The sequence below is a fragment of the Corapipo altera genome, unplaced genomic scaffold, assembly GCF_003945725.1.
Source record: "Corapipo altera isolate COAL_440 unplaced genomic scaffold, ASM394572v1 50, whole genome shotgun sequence".
In the NCBI taxonomy this organism is placed as follows: domain Eukaryota; kingdom Metazoa; phylum Chordata; class Aves; order Passeriformes; family Pipridae; genus Corapipo; species Corapipo altera.
Window position 1 is genome coordinate 2,376,991 of NW_020884889.1, and position 20,601 is coordinate 2,397,591.

General features: G+C 40.9%; 1 protein-coding gene across 5 annotated transcripts in view; it reads right to left on the reverse strand.

The window, feature by feature from the left end:
- Window positions 1-20,601, reverse strand: part of MEF2A (myocyte enhancer factor 2A) — an 80,489-nt gene that overhangs the window by 39,199 nt on the left and 20,689 nt on the right. For 4 of the 5 annotated variants that reach the window (XM_027644145.1, XM_027644142.1, XM_027644144.1 and 1 more), the window contains exons 2-3: window positions 7,617-7,815; window positions 3,073-3,276 (exon numbers count right to left, since the gene is read on the reverse strand). In XM_027644145.1, the coding sequence (XP_027499946.1) occupies window positions 3,073-3,276; window positions 7,617-7,670 (258 nt within the window). In that variant the 5' untranslated portion in view covers window positions 7,671-7,815. Of the gene's footprint in view, window positions 1-3,072; window positions 3,277-7,616; window positions 7,816-19,200; window positions 19,373-20,601 lie in introns of all 5 variants that reach the window. The other variant, XM_027644141.1, reaches the window with a different exon arrangement.

Sequence of the window (20,601 nt, forward strand, 5' to 3'; positions counted from 1 at the left end):
TGTGGATGTTCTGAAGATTTTAGGTGTTTCAAACAATCCTGTTTATCCTGTTCACGTGGGTTTTTTCAACACTGTAAAACAGATTCAAACAGAAAAAAATAAAATCAAGGATCACAGAGGTTGAGATCCAGCTCAAAATGCCACACAAATTCCAGGCCATCTGTCACAGGATCTTCTCCCTTAATGTAGCAAATGGCAGGGAATGGTGTATTCCCAAGTATTCTACTGACATCAGAAAATTAAGCTTACATTAAAACTAAATTCTAATTTGCAATTCCAGCTAATCAGAAGTCTGATTCTGCCTAAAAAACACATTCCTTACACCCATATCAGTTATTAGGTACCAGGTAGCTACGAAAGGGAAAAAACTGTAATGAAAAAACCCATGACATGAAAGAGGTAAGGAAATGAGGTTGGGTTGGGTCAGGTTGGAGGGGGTTTTGAGCACCCTGGCCTAGTGGAAGGTGTCCCTGCCCACGGCAGGAGGCTGGAAAGAGAGGAGCTTTAGGCCCCTTCCAACCCAAACCAGTCTGTGGTTCTATAATAAACCAACATTTTACTGATGGGTAAAGTGCTTAGAAATTGAGTGGGGGAAAAGAAAGACAAGAAATTAAAAACGGGACCAATAAATACACATACAAAGAACAAAAAAGTTAGAAAAGAATAGATCTAGGACAGCAACAGAGCATTCACATCTACAATAACATGTACAGTGAAAGACATAAGGGCATGTATCAAAAAAAAAAATCATAGTATTCATTTAAGATGCCAGTGCTCTCCCTCCTACTATGTTTTCCCAAACATTCCAGCAGCGACAGAAGACACCAAGCTCTGGGCATATAAAAGCAATTCCTCTGCCAAAGCTGAGCAGGAGACAACTCTGAGGGGAAGTTGTCTCAGCGATTTCACTTAATCATCTACAACACTGCACTGAAAATAAGGAACAGCACATTTGTTTCTTCCCTTCCACGGTTTCTGGGCTGTCTGGAATTAGCTTTCCTTCCAACCCAGAACAACCTACCCTCCTCCTGCACACCAGGACCACAGTAGGGCCACACCAGTGCCAGAGGGAGCCCCCATCCCAATAAATGCCATTTGTCACGTCCAAGGAGGAAAGTGAATTACTAAATTCTTAACTAATATCTAGACATCAGCTGTAGCTCCTTATTATTACTTATTCCAGCTTGCTTTAGTAAGGATTTGACAGATTTTAGGCTTTTTTTTAGTAATTTTCATTTGTTAAAGCAGAATTTCTACACAAGTACAATAAAGAGAAGCCATTTTACATTGTCCTCCCAGCATGTTTCCAAAATGCTGGGGATGTAACTCAGCCTCTATCACACTCCAAGTACCCACCAATCCAGAAAGAAAAAAAAAACAACAAAAACATTTCACAGCCAGACTAAAGAGCACACAGGGCTAATCTGAAGAGACAGGAAGATGCACTCCTGAATTACACTATGTTTGAAAAATGGGAATGAAGTCCCAAATGCCACACTAGTGTAATACAGAAAATCCACAGAGGAAAATTAGAAAGAATCTGCAGATGAGCCCTTGCATGTTCCCCCAGAGCACATCTGCACTGCTGCACTGACTGCCCTTCTCATGGAGCTGTCAGGGGTCAAGCACTTGACACTGGGAAAAAAGCCCCTCCAACAAAAAGAACCCAAAAAAATACAGGCAGCCTCTGTATAGAATTACTTTGAAAGAGTCCTTAGTCCTCGTGGTGTGCAGAAGCACTTTTAGCACAAGTCATAACACAAAGAGGCCTTGGATGCAGAACAAGACTCAGCCTGACTTGCAGCCCTGTCTCAAGCTCACATCTGTCACAATCAAAAGCTCATCCTGAAATAATCAGGTTTCCCCCTCCTCTGCAGTGGCCATCCCTTATTTATGCTAATCCAGTAACTCAGTAATAATAAGCCTTCAACTCTTTCCAGCTTGTATTATCCCTCTCTTAGAACTCAGTGCCGAAGACAAAAGTTGGGGAGGGTTTTTTTCTGATCATAAAAGACAGCTGACAAATCAGCAGAGAATCTTCTCAGGGAGAAATAAGGCATTTGTGTGTATCTCAGTTTTGTCAATCTGATTCTTGCCTGAAGACTCATTTACAAGATCAGCAAGTATCATATCCCTGTGCTCTGATCCCTTGGCAATAGGCTCCTCAGCTATACAAGGCTAATCATTATTCCAAAATCATTCCTAAAAAGCAAGGCATTTGTTCAGAAGACAACTTCAGAATTTAAATGAAACCCTGAAGTCAGCCACCTGTTTTGGTCTATTTACAGGACTGCTGGAGACACGACTGATCTGAAATGCAGTTACAGTACATCAAGGCTCCAATTGCCAAGAAAATCCCTGAATTCCACTGCACCTAATATAGAAATTATGTACTGAAAAGAGCTTCTATTTAAAGCACAAGCATTATAAAAGTAGATGAAACCAATACCTTTGAGTAAATATATTCATGCTATTCTATTACTGCAGAAACTGCAGTCGCTCTGCTGCTGGTTTAACTCACATAAAGAGTGACTGGACACATTTCATTTTGTTTGTTCCACAGATTCTCTTTTTTTGGTTTGGTTTTTCTTGGCTGAACAGGCTGTGGGTGATTTGATCTGTGTGCAAGATTTGACTGGTAAAGTCACTACTACCCGAGAAGAGAAAAGGGGCCAACCCTAATTGTCTGTTGGGCAGAGAGAACAGAGAGGACACTCTTTCGACCTTATTCTCCATCCAATTGATCTTTTTTCCCAATTAAAACCCTGAACAGTTCTCCTCCTCCCACCCCCAGAGGAACAACCATCTTTCACACCTCTATTTCCACTGCCAAATGTGATTGAAACCAAACACGTTTCCCAGAAACTGGCAGGGGGCGGAGGGCAGATGGGAAAACAACATGGCTGGAAAGACAACTTATTGCCTCAGAGAGAAATCAGGCTGAAAGCAGCAGTTTACATCTTATGACAAGGTATTTAAATAACTTGAGAACATCTGGTTAAAATATCCTAAAAATCCTCTACATTGGACGAACTAAGGAGATAAGAGTGAGGTGTCTTTGCAAATTGTTACCTCGACGATGTCTGAGTTGGTTCTGCTTTCGTGGGGCTCGTTGTATTCTGTGTATTTTAGTAGCACTTTGTCCATGTCAGTGCTGGCATATTGAAAGAGTTTGTTAGAGCTGTTAAAAATGATGAGTGCTATTTCACAGTCACACAGTACACTCAGCTCATAGGCCTTCTTCATTAATCCAAACTTCCTCTTGGTAAAGGTGACCTGGGGAAGAGAGAAGAACCATTTGTTTATGGTGTAAAAACACGTGACAAGGGTTTGAAGGATGATCATCAAGGAATATTGAGCCTACACTACTTATTCCTACTGTCATGTGTACAAGCTGAACAGAAGAGTTGACTGTAACATCTGGTGTCACTTTTAGGGCCCAGTGATCTGTATTGGACTAAGCTAAACAATTACACACCCCTAATTTTTCCACTGGTAAACAACCACCAAGGAGAGTTAACTCTGGTAGGATTCTCTACCTGCATTTCCTGCTGTTCAACAAATGTCTGAGTATCACAGTATTTTCTTCTGTGGTACTTGCAACCTTAATTCTAATAAAATTGAGGAAAACACCACCAAGCAATGAAAGGAACAACTGTTAACATGAAATATGACTTTTAATTATGCTAAGCTAAGAAATATTCTTATTTTGCTGCTATTAAATCATCTAATCAGATTCACTTATATTTTTGGCTTATTTTCTGCCACCTGGAAACATCACGAAACAATTGTTCTGTTCCTGCTAGAACTGCTGGGGGGAAATAAATCCATTACAGACCATCACAAAGGAGCATTTGCCCATCAGGGAAGGAGGAAACAGTTATAAAAGTTATCACTGACTATGGAAAAAAGGTTTAAAAAATTATTCCCTTCACAAGACACCAGTTAAGGCTATAAAAGTATCAAGGCAGGTGACACCCCCTCGTTACAGCCCAGAGGTGAGTGACCCACACACCCCACATTTCACAGACAATACTCAATGTGCTTTTGCAAGACAGGAATGAAGTAAGACACAAGGAACAATCAAACCTGTTTTTTGGGTTCCTATGGTTTATGTTAATTACCTAGGTGTACACCAAGAAAATTCTGTCTGTACACACCTCACACACCTCAAGGCTTTTTTTTCCCCTGAGGTGATTCTCTCAGGCACGTTACTGTTTTAATATTATCAATAACACGAAATATAAACTGTTCTTCCCATCACACCAAAAGTCTGAGGGTTGCACAGATACAGCTGTTCTTCTTCTGACACCTAAAGGTTATTACCTGAGTATGAGCAGGTGTAGAGAAGTGCTACTGTTCAATGTTTGTCAGGAAAAAGGCACCAATAATGAGATGTGCGTGTGCTGTACCAACTTCAGAAGTCACTGGACTGAAGGTTCACTTCCACTGTACAATCCCAGACAAGGGCTCTTCATTTCCTGACTGAAACTGTATCTCTCTCACCTCCTGAAGGGCTGCTTTACTTGTGACATTCTCAGCTGGCATCAACTTCTCACGCTGTGTGTGGACCAACCCCACCACCACAGCACCCCAAGCCAAGGACCTGAACACTCGTGGATTATTTTAAACTCCATTTTCATTTCAGAACTCAAAAAAAAGCAAAATTATTTCTGCAAATTTTTTTTTTCCTTGCCATTTAGGATCACACCAAAAGCAAAAATATGTCTCTTTATTGCAGGTCAATGAATTTCTCAGCATTATTTTAATATTCCTTAGCAAAAAAATGGGTGAGGAGGAGACAGCAAAGGCAGTGAGATCGAGCTCCTTTGCTCTCTAATTTACTGTACTGGATTCTCTTCAGCTTAATGAAGATAAATGTCCTACAGCTCATTCAAGCAGATAAGGCTGCTTAATTAATAATACAATGACAGTCTCCTGACAAATTGTAATCCCCTGGAGTAATGGTCTATATATTCTGTTTTGAGCTCACATACAGTCCCTCAGAAAGAAGATGCTTCTGACAAAACAGTAGTTTTCCTTCCCACATAAATTACATGAACTTACTCTGCAGGCAAAGCTCTGTCTCCTTCTACCTATATTTTCCAACAAAAAACCCCTAAACATCATAATAAACACCCCAATAGGACATCACATGCAGGTCCATGAGTGACTCCTCACCAGCTCCACGTGCCTCAGAAAACCTGACAGGACACACCTGAACAAACCCTAAATTCCCTCCTTATCTGGCTCAATGAAAGAAATCTCACAGTAAATACCTTATAAATGCCCAAAGCATCAGGGTGTTTTATTATGTTAGAACTCATTATACTGGTTACCAAACCCACGGGACACCTGTGGGGTTAAAGATCATCAATACCTCCACACATAAAAATAAGATTCCACTAAAAAAAATCTTAAAAACTTTAAAAACAAGATGCAGTATGTTTGCATCTCTGAGTTTCCACAGAAAAAAAAATAAGGCAAACCTAACTCCATTTTTAAGTTACAGCTTACAACCTCTTCCTAGTCATTAAAAAGCCCAAAAAGATGTTGGCCAAAACCCAGCCAGAAACAAAACTTAGAATTTAATCTGCATATTTTGCTTCAGTCACAGCAATGGTACAAGTGGGCTAAAATTTGATGCAAATGCATTGATTCTCTTCCTCTCCATTGTTTCAATCTGAACAATGAGATGGAGACTCAAAAAAAAAAAAAATCCCCCTGAAATGAAGTAAAAACACCTCAACAAAGTCAGGGTAGAATATAATGACATTTCTGTTTCGAGCTGAACAAAACCAAGGTTGTGCAACTCACACCAAAAAACTTAAAAAAAAGGGATGAGAGGGATCAGTTTCCACCTCTTCAGTGTCCCTTAAATTTTAGAGCAAGATCAGTAAAGCACTGAAGTTATTAATTCATCTCCTTTTACTACGTGTACTTAAGACATTTATCTACATCAAACACACAGTTACTGGGTGATTAAAGCTGTTCAAACACAATACTTGGCTCTCCCCCAAACTCCAATAATACTTTTCTTGCTATATTTAGACTTCTCAGAGTTTACATTGCTTTAAAGTGATACAGGGAGGAAAACAATCCTGATTTCACAAACAAAACAAAGGGCTCTGAGCTGATGTGTCAGCAGTGAGAGAGTCCCATGGAATTCTGACACTGCCCCAACACAAGTTGGTGCTCAGAAGTCAAAAAAGCAAATCAAATACCAGGAAGGGGTACACCACTACATAAGCCCATGTTTTCCATGGATCCTGAATTCTGGGCCCTTTGGCCACCAAAAGTAACACAGTAATACTGCAGAAGGTTTAGGGATAAGTTGAAAGAGGTGTGGAACAAACTCTGTATTAAAACAACTAAGGAAGCAAGGCCTGAAAACCTCATTTTAAGAGAAAATAAGCAAAGGTGGCAGAGTTCACAGAACAACAGGAACATGGACAGACTTACACAGGGAGTCACTGCTGCCTCTTCCACACTAGAGTGTGGAATAACTGAGGAACTGGCAGAACCAAGACAAAGGATAATGAAAAGGTGTTTTTTGAAGCAGCAGGTAACAGACCTGTAGGCAATTCTGGACAAAAGGTGTAAATGCTGCAACGTTTAAGGGCTCAGAGGAGAACTGACCAAGTTCCCTGGCAGGGGGCAGGGAAAACAAACACAAAAAAATCCATTAATGGTTACTAAATATACGGAAACCACATCCAGCTCAGGAAATCCCTGAGCTAAGAATAGTTGGGAGCTGGAAGAGGATTAGAGTGTGTAACGTGTGCACCTCCAGCCCACACGGATTTGCCTGGGACTGTCACAGGACAAGAGACACCTTCAGTCTGGGCCACCAGGACTGTCCTAAGGATCACATTCCTAGGATAATTTTCCTTGAAAATGGGAGCTTCCAGATATCCCTCTATATGTTTCAATTTAAAATTGAAATGTATTTGGTATCTCATGTAGTAATTTAGAAGTTAAGAGGAACCACTGCTGCTGGAGTCATGAACCTTTGGGACTTTCCAAGCTCTCTGTTAGGGCAAGAGCAGCTTTCCCCAAAACACTCTTCCCTTCTGACTGACCATTTTTGAAGACTGTTGTAGCAAACAGCTCTTACAAGAAATAGAAATCAATGCTTTTAAAAAAGAATCATGGTAACACAATTCAGGACTGCATCACTGCCCCAGCAATGTCAAACTCCTCTGCCCAAGAGCTGCAGCAAATCCTTTCATCAGATCCTTCCAGAATTCCTCAACCTTTCTCTGTCTTCAGCAGAAAGAGTTCCCAGGAGCAATTAGATCAAGTGAGGTGACTGTTTCCAAACACTCCTCCAGCCTACTGGAAGAAGAGCCCAGGGTACCACTTCAACAGGAAGAGCAGTTTTACAGTCAATATGATTTAAAGTAGTAATTTATATTACTTATAAAGAACAATTTTCCCTCAAACAGCACCATTGAGACATTTCCTATTCATATTCTGGCAATGGTATCTACAGAGAGATGAAGAGAAAGCTCAGCTTTAGAACAATGAATTAAGAAGAAAAGAATGTATTCCAACTTTCCACTAATTTTTAGGATTCCTGATGAACTCATTCATGCAGATTCCTTGTTCCTCACCTGTCTGTTCCGTTCATCCATTATTCTTGTGATCTGTATTTTCTTCCTCCCCATTTTTGGCCTCCTCTTTCTTTTGCTTTGCAAGCCAGAAATGTACTAATCCAAGGAATGTCCCTCTCCAGTATTCTAACACATGATACAGTTTTCTTTTACTCTGTCTTCAGCTCGAGAAACGGTTCCTATTTCTTCTTATAAGCACCTAAAGAAAAGAATTGAAAAAAATTAATTGATAAATTAATAAAGGGGAAGCACCATTAAAAACCTGTAAGGTCATAAAACACGGGTATCATAGAATTTCAGTGATAAATCAGGTATTTTTATTAGTAAAATATTATACCACAGACTCTGTTCCCATTAAACAAACTCCAACTGGTTGGCAGCTTTCTACCTACAAACTACAGACTTAAAATGACCAATAATTCCATACACTTCCAATTGGATGCCTTAAAAATATAGTTGTCACAGGGGTGATGCTCATCACTCTAAGCTTTAGGCCTTGATTGAGGTTTCAAACATGTACCCACCAAGTTTTGGGAAATTCCATTCAATAATTTAGGAAACCTCAAAGAGAAACACTTTGTGTTTCCTGTTTCTCCTGTAAAATTATCATAAAGATAATGAAACAAAACCATGAGAACACCAAATTTCTGTTCCTAAAACTAAATTACATCTCGTTTTGTGCAACAATATTCGGGGTTTCACTGGGAAGCAAGAGGGAGAAGGAAACAGGGAATTTCTTTACTGAAAAGAGACCACAGAAAACAGCTTTGCAACAAAACTATTTCATGGCTACCAAGACACCACTGAAGAATTAAGACTTTGACACAGTTCCTCTCTTTACAATAACCTGTAAATTACAATCTGCCAATACCCAGGACCAGTCCAGCATCCATTCCTTTTTATGCTGTTAACAAAGATAAAGGCACATGCAGCTTGAAAACCAGTGTGCCATCAGACTGGAATAGTTAACAAACTTCAAATGCATTTTCAGTGGAAAAAAACCTGCTAAGCCATGTTCCAAACACACTGCTTGAACTGCAGGGCAACATCAGCTGAAGCAAACTGAACAACAATTTAAAATAAATCACCTCTAGAACATAAAAGCATGAAATAGGTGCAGTTTATTTATCTTGTTGCCACCTAACGCTCACGAAAAGGGGTAAACACCAGTATTAGCTGATAACCTTTCTAACATTCCAACCCCAAACACCTTTTCTTCAGGAAAAATGTCTTCCAAGGTGCTGCTGAGAAGGAATTAACAGCTAAAGAAGAGCAGATGAACCGACCTCTACACAACCAAGAGCACACAGGAAATATTTCACAGGGAAAGCAACAGCTGGCAAATAGATTTATACCGGTTTTGTTTAAAAGAAAACAAAAAAAAAACCAAAACCACACACAAAAAATATCCACTGCACTCCAAGCTTCAATTCCCTAAGACATTCAGCTCAAGTCAGCTGCCACACCTGCGTGAAAATAAAAGAATTCTCAGTTCATGCTACGATCACACATTAAATTTAGCTCTGCAAAATTCTGGCTGTTGCCTGCCCTGAACACACCTAATCAAAGGGTGTCTCTAACCAGCCCTTAAAATTTCTTTTCTCCTTTGTGCAGGGCTTCATTTTTTAAACCTGCCATGTATTCCTGAAACAGTTCTCTGAATACAGAACTGCCAGATTCCTTTGCTTTTTAAAAGCCCCCACCATCACAACACAGTAATACCAACCACACAGGACACCAGGGATCCATCTGGTCCAGCATTTCATCCCTGGCTACCAGCAAACATCACTGGGATAGTAAAGGAAGAACACAGGAGGCAGAGTAATAATAAATATATCACTTCAAAGCAGTATTTATAAACCACATTCTCCACATATTAAGTGATTTTTGAATCAGGAACTTCTGGAGTCATTCTGCCTTCTGCAACACATTCAAAACCAAGCCTATGCAGTGAATAAAATAAGGAACTCAGGGGAGAACAGGGAGAGAGGAAGATAAATATGATGCAAGATTATGCAATATATATAGCCAGGGATATAAAATAAGAGATGCACAAATGGTTGGTATGAGCTAATGGAAGCAACAGTAGCAGGGAAACATTATCTGCTCTGTGTACCACCACAAACAGGAAAACTGGCAGTAATTTCCATCAATATTTTGCTATAGTTTTGGGCTGTCATTCGAGTATGTTCTATTGGGCATAAATGTATGAACCTATGTCCCATTTATCACAGTCCACTTTTCCTCTCCTCTCAGATCCTCTTTCCTCAGCCTTCAACGCTTTCCTCACTCAGAAATTCCCAATTCCTATTTGCAGGTCTGTCCAGTCCAGGGCCAGCTCTGCTCCCTCTCCCACAGGTTGCCATGGACACCAGAAACCTGGAAAAGCATTTGCCAAAGGAGGGGCAGCATCCCTGTCACCCTGCAGTCACTCACAAGGTGATTTCAAAGCTAAGAACTGAAACACAAGTTTGGCTGAGCTCAGGGTAGAAAGGACCTCGACACTCTGCAAAATCAGAGAAAACTGCAGTAAAAAGGCACTTTTCCTGCTCAGAACATCCAAATGGGAAGTTACCCCCAGTGACAGAGGCATGTGACAATTCAAGCAATGACTTTTCCATTTTCCAATCCTCGATCAGAGTTGCAGCTTATTTTCTATCCTCACAAAACTGTGTGAGAAGATACAGGACTGTGCCCGCTACATGTTTACACCAAAAATGTAACTAGCAAAAGTTCTAACCAGGTAATGCTTAATTCACTAAGCCAGTTAATCTAAATTATCAACAAACTTTTACCCAAATAAAGGAAAACTTGCAGACAAAGACTGACACACAGTTTTTTCTGAAAGTAAATGTGGAACTAGCATGAAATAACCTTGATGAAGGCAAAGTTCTACCTTCTTAAGTGACTGAATCCAATTCCAGCCACCAGAGCTGCTTTGCTTTACTTACCTGGGCACACAAAAGCAAAAATTATTTTATTCTGAAGAAGGATTTCAGGCATCTATGAAACAACACTTTAAGACTAAGCAGAGAAAAGGGAAAAAACCCCATGTGCTTCATGATGAGCTTCCAACAGAAAATAATGTCAGCTTGCAATAATAGCAAGAAAAATTGCAATTGTAGCTGCCCAAGTAAAAGCCTCTGTTATTGTTTAAAAGTAAACTATTCCAAATTTTCTGGATTTATTCCCTTCCCCAGCACATGTGAAAACACCCCACTAATTGTTGACAGACAGCAGAGCCACACACAGAAATGCACCCTCCCAACTGCACAGCTGCAGAAATTCAGATGAGTTCACTGGCAGGTTTGCTGATGGTTCCATAAAGCTGAGAGAGATGTAACTTTAAAGCAAGGAAACTGTATTTGACCTATTTAAAAAGCTTCCTTCAAGGGTTCAGTGGAAACAAATTATATCTGTGCAAAGCTGCACGAGGTCTGGAAGCCTCCTGGCAGAACAGGTTAAGGGAAAAACTGTGTCAGAATTCTGCTCCTTCCATTTATTTTCCTTTTCTTTCCCTCTGACTCGTTGTTTTCTTGAAACTTCCCTTTCCCTGGGTGGTTACAGGTTCCATGTGACAGTCCCTGTCTCCTCACAGCTCATTTACTGCAATGCACACAAAGAAATGAGTGTCCTGACGTCAGAGCATTTGCATGGAAACACAGATCTGCAGGGATGCTGAGCACTCTGCTCAGCCCTGGGTATGGTGCTAAACAGCAGATCGTTTTTCTTACAGCAAGATTAACAGGTCTTTTCTTAGTCTCAGAGGAACCTGTGCAGATGGATTTGTAGATTTGGCCTCTAAGCATGAACTGATGGGCACCCAAACCATGGCTGGGCTGGACACTCGCTGGTTATTCCAACACTTTCCACATTTACAGAATCATAGAATAGAATCATAGAATCGATTGGGTTGGAAGAGACCTCTGAGATCATCGAGTCCAACCCTTGGTCCAAATCCAGTCCATTTACTAGATCATGGCACTCAGTGCCACGTCCAATCTGCGTTTAAAAATCTCCAGGGATGGTGAATCCACCACCTCTCTGGGCAGCTCATTCCAATGCCTGAAGATAAATATGTTGCCAGAAGATAAATATTCCCATTCAGAGCAACATGGAGATGAGGTGCAGCCCACGTGCTGACTGCTAGACACTAACAGAGTACCTCATTTTCCTGTAGTACCTGCAAACATGTCCCTGTCCCTCGGCCCTGCCCCACAGCACTGAGTGAAACAGGTAGAAAAAACCTGGAGTCAAGTAATGTCTTCACCAAAATAATGAGTGCAATGGTTAATGGTTTCATGGAGCAAGGTCAAACCCGATTATCAGACTTCACTTCATTATTCAGAAGTGAGAGATGAGCACATTTTCTTTTTCAGAACCCCAAAGAGAATGCAAACCCAATGAATGGTTTGAAATCAAATGGAATGAAAACTACACAAGTCCAGACACCTTTTTTTCCTAAACCCCAAACTAATGACACCAAATGCATTCACTCAGATTTGACACATGCTGAGAGCCATGGGATGTTATCCCTGCACATTCTACCAGCCCTGCTCCAGAAATCAGTGCCACCACTTGGAGCTGGATTTGAAAATAAGGATTTCCAGCAAAGGGGTTTTGAGTATTTTATGTTTGCACTCAGACCCTGGCTGGGTTTTTGCAGAGGTGTGCAAAAAACAGGCATGAAAATGTTTCCTACAGCCACATTTCCACGGCCCTGTCACCACACATTGCTCTAAGGAATGTCAGATCTAACTGTAAAACAATCCCACACAGCCAGCCTTTCAAAACAAGGGGACATGTTGTCATTTATCTCTCCCTTCTCTCTGCACCACAATCTGGGGAAATAAATCCTTTTTCCATCCTCAGTTTAGAAGCCATTCTTCTCCACTCAGGCAGAGCCTCAGTAAATGAGAGTGGCCTCACAGCTCCAAGGTCCTCCTCACCGAGTGATACACAAGCATTGTTATAAAACAATAATACAACTCGGCCAAAAGAACCTTTTCTTTTTTTTTTCTTTTTTTTTTTTTAAAGTGGGACAACGTAAAAAACAGGAAGCCATAAACAATTCTTTATTGATATTCTGGTTTTATGCATCATAAAACACTTGTTTCTTTCAGCTGGGAAGAACGAGGCACATCTCTGGTACCAGACAATTTAAATAAAGTGTACTTCTGAGATTTGTGGGGTTTTGCAACCAAACATGGTCCTCAGCTTCCACACTAACAGCAAATCTATTTTGGAGCTTCTGGTTTCTAAGTTACACAGTTTTTCAAATGAAGTTTTGAAAGCATAATAGAAAAGAAATCATGAAGTATTTTTGAGGAATATTGTCTTACTGAAGAGCTGCACCTTCCAAGTGTCATTTAGATCTATTGTTGCTCAAAAGGCCTTTTCTGATATTCTCTTCCATGCAACGAGTCCTGCCTAAGATGAAGAGCCATGACTGTATTTCCTTGCAAACAGAACCACACAAATCTGAGCTGCAAGAAAGAATGGATTAAAATTCAAGTGCCTGCTTCAAAACTGAGTTTTATTACTCCTAGAATGCACATTTTTTTTTAAAGATGCATTTTCCTGAGCTGACAGACCAGTTTTCAAGAACTGGCAGCATCACCTGTGACAGCACAGGCACTCCTGGATAACAGGACTGAAGTGGCCTTGTCCAGGATCAGGGACAGCCAAGAATCCTGCTCCAGTTATTTTGAATTAAACGGGTTAAGATCTCAATAATACTCAACCCTCAAACTATGAGCTTTTCCTTGTCCTACTGCTGAAGTCCAGAAAATATGTATCATCTTATTCTGAGCATTTTTAATTTATACTCTCCAGAAACAAAACAGCCATTGTTAAGCTATCTGTAAAAAAATCATACATCTTGACTCCATATTTTCAAGTGACATTAAATTCTATTTTAGTATTCCCATGCATAAATGTGGTTCTGGTATTTTCTACAGTAATTTATCTCTGCATTCGCAAAAATGCGTTAGAAAGTAAGATCTGGGAACTGCTGAGCCAACAGTGGAGAAAAACCACAGAAAGAGAACTAAACTTTCAATACTGGATTAAAATCCAATTTTAGATACAAGCAGAATGTAAATTATTAAGTAATCACAAGAATTCTGTTGCCAGACTTCTACAAACAGATTAAGAAAATAACTGCATGGCTGAATAGCTGTCTGGAAAACATGCTCCAGAGAGTTTCTCAAGAAACTTGTTCCTAATTTGTCATGTAATTTGTTGAAAGAAGTGACTTTTCCATGGGATACAAAAATAGCCACAAACAAAGATTATTTGGGACACTGTTAACAAAACAAACCCCAGCATTTAAAAGCTGTGGCCAAAAAGCCTCATTTCCTAGTGAATGAACCACAGCCTTTACAACTCTGTCAGTTTGATTACAGCTTTTAACCAGATAAACCTTTTTTTTTTTTTTTTCCATTTACATCTCTTGGAAAATTAGTGCCATTAGAAATCAGATACAGAAATTTAAAATTCAGTTTAGATACCACTGCTCCCTAACGAAGCAGAAGGGCATTTGTAGGTATTTAACTCGTTTAGAACTCATCAGGTGTTTCAGAACTTTCACCAAAGTGCCACTGAAGGAATTGAAACCCGGGTTTTAAACCCGGAGCCATCTGTGCAACACCAGCCACAGAAGGAAGGGTTCTTTCCTGAAGCAAAATGTCCACATAAAATACATTAAATGTATTTTTGAGATCAAAAAGCATTTGCCTGGACGTTATCAGGAACCTGTAATGGCAGAGGAACTCAGCTCCCAGGTGGCCAAAAAAGTGGCACAGAGCCACTTGTTGTGTTGTCCCAACTCCTTTCTGCCCAAACAAAGGGAGCCACCGGCTGTGCCTCCCAAAATGCTGATAAGAACATGTCCACCGGAGATGGCTTTAAATTATCCATCATTTCACCCACAACAACGAGCTACCACAGGAGAGCTCTCCTTTGTCACGGGAGACAAAACCCTGTGAAATTCATTTCTTCTGTTAATCGTGGGGTGGGGATCACCAAAACCTCGCTGCTGTTCTCAGCAGGGGAAATAATTTGCTTTCTTTAAAGCCACTCCAACGACTCCCAGAGTGAGAACAGACCCCTTCACATGCTCTGGTGATGAACTCAACAACAAGCACCTCACAGTGGCATCAATTCAAAGGCTCATCTTCATGTTTTTCTTCATCTTACAGTAAGAGAATAAATAAAATGCATTTACTGTGTAGGACTGTGCAGTTTCCTATTCGTGTGTTTACCAACCAGAATGGAACTTTCTTCTGGTTTTGCAACATCTTAGCACTTCATTAATCTTCAGGCTCACTGATGCATCTGCAGATAACACCTAAAACGTGTTTCATACCCGTTAAGTCAGGGCTTTAAGGAAAACTATCATTGGGAAATCTACTTCCACGAGTCTTCCTATTTCATCAGTTGCCACAGTGACACTGCAGCTTTAATTACAGCTGCCTCGGCTCGGGACTTCTCCCACCTCCACGTGAGTCTATCACCAGATCAGAGAATACAGATAATCTTATTTTGCATAGCAACAGCGTTCGGCAGGGGCGCAGCTCGTTCTCTCCGGGTTCTCCCGGTCCCCCAACCCCTCTCGCCCTTTATCTCGCTGGGGATCAGCAGAGCTCAGAGCACTCGCTGTCCCCAGCCCCGCTCACTCCGCAGGGACAGGACACGTTTTCACAGCTCAGTTCCGAAGTCCTGACTTCATCTGCTCAGATTTCTCTGAAATTCGAGACAAGCTGCTTCACGTGGGGGTTTTTTGTATGTGTGGTGACTCATCGTTTTCATCATTTTATAGATAATTAAATTTAAAGTTTTGTTCCGGTTTTTGTTTTTTTTTTTAATACAGTGGGAGCAGCACTTTAAACATCAGCAGCAAAATGTCAAAATTCTCTTGAATTCAGGTTCCTGAATTCAGGATCCAGACCTTAATTCAGGATTAGGCCTTAATCCAGGTTCCATTTCTACATGGACATCCTCATCCATAAGGAGCACTGTCCTTCTTTTAGTCTCTGAGAACATGATTTCAGTAGATTATCTTTTCTGAGGAGTCCTGAAGTTTTTCCTGTGTGATTTTTGGGCGGATACTTATTTTACAATCATTTAGGACCTCAACAAATAACCTAAATACAAAGAACTGAACATTCATAAACCAAAACTAGACAAAAATATCTATCCCTTTCTATATCAGTTCTGATTTACCATAACCCCATATCACAGCTACATTATCTTGCAAAAAAACCCAAAAACCTGAAGGCAACATCAGGAAAACACAAGTACAGTGTACAACTGTTACACATGGTCCAAAATTAAACGAGGTGCCAACGGAGATAAATCAAACACCACCCTGACATAAGACTTAGGTTTATAAAAATCAAGACAAGCAGAAAAAAATATTCAGAACACAGCACATACTGCGGGGCAACATTAGGAGATTTATTACCCTTATCCTTCAAATACTCTCTTCAAAATTGCATTCAAATTTTGCAGGCTGCACTTCAGTTTCCTTGTAGCAAATGCCAACCAAGCAACTCTCCAGTCTGGTAAAACAGTGTCTGTTCTCAGGGTATTAGAACTGACTGGTGTGGGACTAGCAGAGTTTCCCAAGGCCAGAGTAGAAACCCCAGCAGATTTCTCCTTAGGAAAGATGTATAGAAAAGGAATGGGTTTTTTTAGCCTCTGTTTTTCAGTTTCTCCTAACGGGAAAAAAACCCCACAGAACATAAATTATGAGGGAATCTTATTTAACACAGAGTTCACCTAATGTAGAGAGCTTGGTACTTCAGCAAACTGATTTTTTTGATGTGGAGCAGGAATTCTAAAATTCCATGAAGTTCTGAACACTTATAGTGACTAAACTTACAGAAATTATTCCTTACTTTTTTACAAAGAGTCCACTGCCTCCAAAGTACAAACTGCTGAGGTAATGCAGGACAGCAACCTCAGCACATGTTCCTGAGCAAACATCTACAGCTGAGCTCAGGAATGGGATGGGACACAAAGGCAGCCACAGCTTTCTGGGCTTATACCTCGTCCTACAGTGTCCTCAAGTGAGGCTTCCAACCCAACAAAGCCAGATTTTAGGGAAGTTCTCAGCAGGGGACAAGTGTGAGGAGATGAGAGAATGGAAAATTGAAGGATTATAAACAAGATTCTTCCTCGTGCACGTTGAGCCCTCACATGAAGGGGTTTGGCTTCCAAGTCTGGCCTCAGCAGTGGCTCCGTGACGCAGAGCATCGTGGGCTCCTGTTGCACACTTGGGAAACCTCTTCCCAAGGTTTTGCTCACCCTCACTTATCTGCTTCTTCCTGATCCTCCAGATCAGCTTTCCCCCTGCCCTGCACAACCCGCAGGCTCCAACATTCTTGCCCAACTCCCATTTGTGGTTTTTCTGTTTGGGTTTTCTTTACCTGCTGTGACAGATTCTCTCCACACCATTTCTCCTCCTTACCAAATACACATCTGCAGTATTCCAGAGGATTCCACGGAATACAGGCACCACCCCCCTTCCTTTTAAAAGGAGCAGGACAAGAAAATTGAGAAAAACAAAAAAGATATCACACATCAAAGAATCTATAAGAAGCTTTAAATCACTGAACGATTACCCAGAAAGCTTTCTTGATAATTTATTCCACGTCTGATTAAATGACAGCACACAGTCATATTGTTGAAGTGCAACAATTATAAACCAGACAGACACGACAACATAATGCTTCAAACAGCCTGCAAGGCTCACAAAGACACTCAGCAAACCAGAAAGACGCCCACGTGTTTCTAACCAAGATCAGTGGCAAGTTTCTCTCTCTGGGGCTGCCACAGCCTTTGTGCAGAGCTCAATCTCTGCTCTTAAACTCAGATACACCACCAGTTCAAACTTCTAAATAATTTTTTTTTTTTAAACTATACTGTATTTGTTAAGATATTAAAACCAAATTTCAATGGGTTACTCCCTTCCCTGAATCCTTTGAAGCAAATAGTCCTATTATATTTAAGTAAAATAAACCCCCATTACTGTTGGTGGGGGAGCCACAGCAGAGCCAAGGGCAGCTCCTCTCCAGACATCCATGGAGAGAGTTTCTAAATAATCCAAAGGTTACAGCATCCAAGGCAGACAAGTAGCAAATAATAAAATGATGTACAAGTGAGATTAAGCCACTCAGCCACATCTCAGCTGTGATATATTGAAAAGCTGGATGTGTTACCCAGGCAGAGCTCAGGCAACACCAACGGGCTGGGGAAGATGGTGCTGAGCACAGCTCGTGTCTGACTCCCACCAGCTCTCCAGTGGCAGCTGCCACTTTTGAAAGCAAACTGGGGGGAAACTCCTTATGATCCAAAACATTTTATTGGTCCAGGTACCTCATAACCCTCCTCTCAACAGTGTTACTGCCCTCCATCTGGACATCTGTACTCTTAAAATGAGTCACAAGCTAAGACTGTCCAAACTGAGTACAGGGCAGGCCACTAACACCAGAAGTTTAGCACATTAATATAAATATCCCAACACTTAAACTTAGTGTGGTAAACTGAATTTTTACTAAGAAAAGAAGTGAGAATATTATTCAGAATGTTTTCTACTTCTGCATATAAATCATCTTTTTTGGCAGGTGATGTCTGGTAGTCTGGGCATTCACATGTCATTAACATTAACCCAGCCACTTGGATTCTCTTGCAAAAATGTCACCTAAACTACACTGACAACAGCACATTGACTTCTTCAGGTAAGAACTGGAATCTGAATAGACACCTAATTCTAAAAGTTAACTTTTGAAACTATTTTTTCCTTAGCAATGGCAAGAAAAGAGCAGACACAGTTAACATGGTTTAGTTGGTAAGTGGAAATTCAGGCTGCTACAGTAACTATTACTTGCCATACCTGCAAGACAGAGCAAATGATAAGATCTAATTGTTTCACCTTTCTTGCAGATTGCTGCAAATAGAAAATGAAGTTGTTTGACCCTAAGTAACATCACTGCTTCACAGTAAAGTACGTGATTCAAGTGGTGGAGAGCAAGATGTATCAAAATATCTCATTTAACAGCTTCTGGAGTGAAAGACTCCATGACTATAAATAGAAGAGAGCATTCTCATCCATTTGTTCCCATTATTGTACGACAAACAGGAATCCTCAAACCTTCAAAAACATCTCAATTTCTCTTCCTGTCAACAAACCCTGACAAACAGGTTACATGAGCAGAGACACCAAGAAGGTCTGAGGGAGAAGAGGCAGCTGAGAGCAGTTACAGTGAAGGCCCAAAGAAACTTGAACCAAGGTCCCACACAAGAACCAGTCAGTGACCCACACAAACACACAAAGCCCCTCTGGTAAACTCCTGCACAAATAAAGCACTGCATCACTGAGCAGCACAACGAGAGCAAGGAATACTGAGAAAAGCAAGATATTGCACAAGTTAGATCTTAATGGATTTGAAGGGCAGCTGGCCTAGTTTCAATTGCATTAAGTAGCCAAGAATCTGAAGCAGAAGCCCAGACAGGCTCAGATCATTGTAGACTTCCCCTCCTGAAAATCTCTTACATTTAAACAAGTATATTGGTTTACCTTTGACATGAAACATTAGATGCAAACTGGAGCTGTTTGAAAGTGCAAGGGAACATCTTCATCTTCTCTACTGAGTCAGCCAAGGACTATCTGATGCCACGACTGCCTAGACCTGACAATAACCAGGATCCATCAGGAATCAGACACTACAAATACAGCTGCCCATCCAGACCTGCAATTATGCATTAAAAATGGAAAAAAAAAAAGAAAAAGAAAGGAGAAATAATTATCCTCACTATCAAAGAAACTGCCAGAAATACAAAGAAGCAGCCCTGAAACTGCTTCAGAAGAGAAGGCTGCATGATCTCCTGCACTGTTCCACGGTCAGAGTGGACATCTCAGCATTTAATTATTGCATCAGTGATTGAAACCTGCTCAGAAAATTACACAGAACAGTGCCTATTTCACACACACTGCTGGATCCCTTCCACCCATGCTGTCATCTGCCTCATCTCTGACAAAAACCCAGCTGAGAGCCCCAGGAACCACATCTGAGCAAAGCAAACACACGGCAGTCAGCTGTGAATGACTCCTTGAAGGTATATTTTGGACAGAGCAGTTGCATCCCTCCATAAAACCTGGATACTGCCCTAACCCAGGGAGATGAAGGTGTGCAATGTGTAAGTTCAGACACCTCAGTCAACCCTTCAGCTTGGAGGTGAGTGGTTAAAACCAGTGTTAAACTCCCTCACGTGAAGTGATACTTATTTAGACATAGCAATTATTTTCTTTATCTAACAGTATCACTTGAGAACAAGAGCAAGAATCTGCAACCTTTCCCATTCCTTTCTGGTATGGCAATAAATAAAGCATTGTGTCTTCCTGGAAAAAAACCCCTATGTACCTACTTCCCTAAGAAAAACACCACTGATACCTTAGATATTAAATACGATCCTGAAAGTGGATTCTGCACACCAGGATCAGATGCTAACAACTATTTTACATGACCTCATTTTATTCATTCTAGGTAAATAACCTATGAACATGATCATATGGAGTTACATGAACCAAACTGGCACACAGTTCATACACAGCCCTCAGGAACCTGCTGAGAAGTGTTCCTGCACCTGCAAGAAATCCTAACTCCTCTTAGAGACCTTCATTGTTGGGCACTCTGGGCCTTCAGGACATGAAAGCCTTTCCCTGCTGACTGGAGGCCCTGCAGCAGCTGAAGCAATAAATATTGACAGGGAGCTGGCAAACAGCACATCCCAGAGCTCCAGCTCCGATTTCACCTCATCAGCACAGGCACGGCCTGCAAGGGGCAGCAGAACCAGGCCTGTTCATCTCTAATTTTGCTGCTTTTGCCTGCACTGAAGGTGTGTTTTCCCCTCAAACACGCCTTTGAACACTCCTGCTTTTCTAGACCACCCTGAAAATCTGAATTATCTATTAAACTGC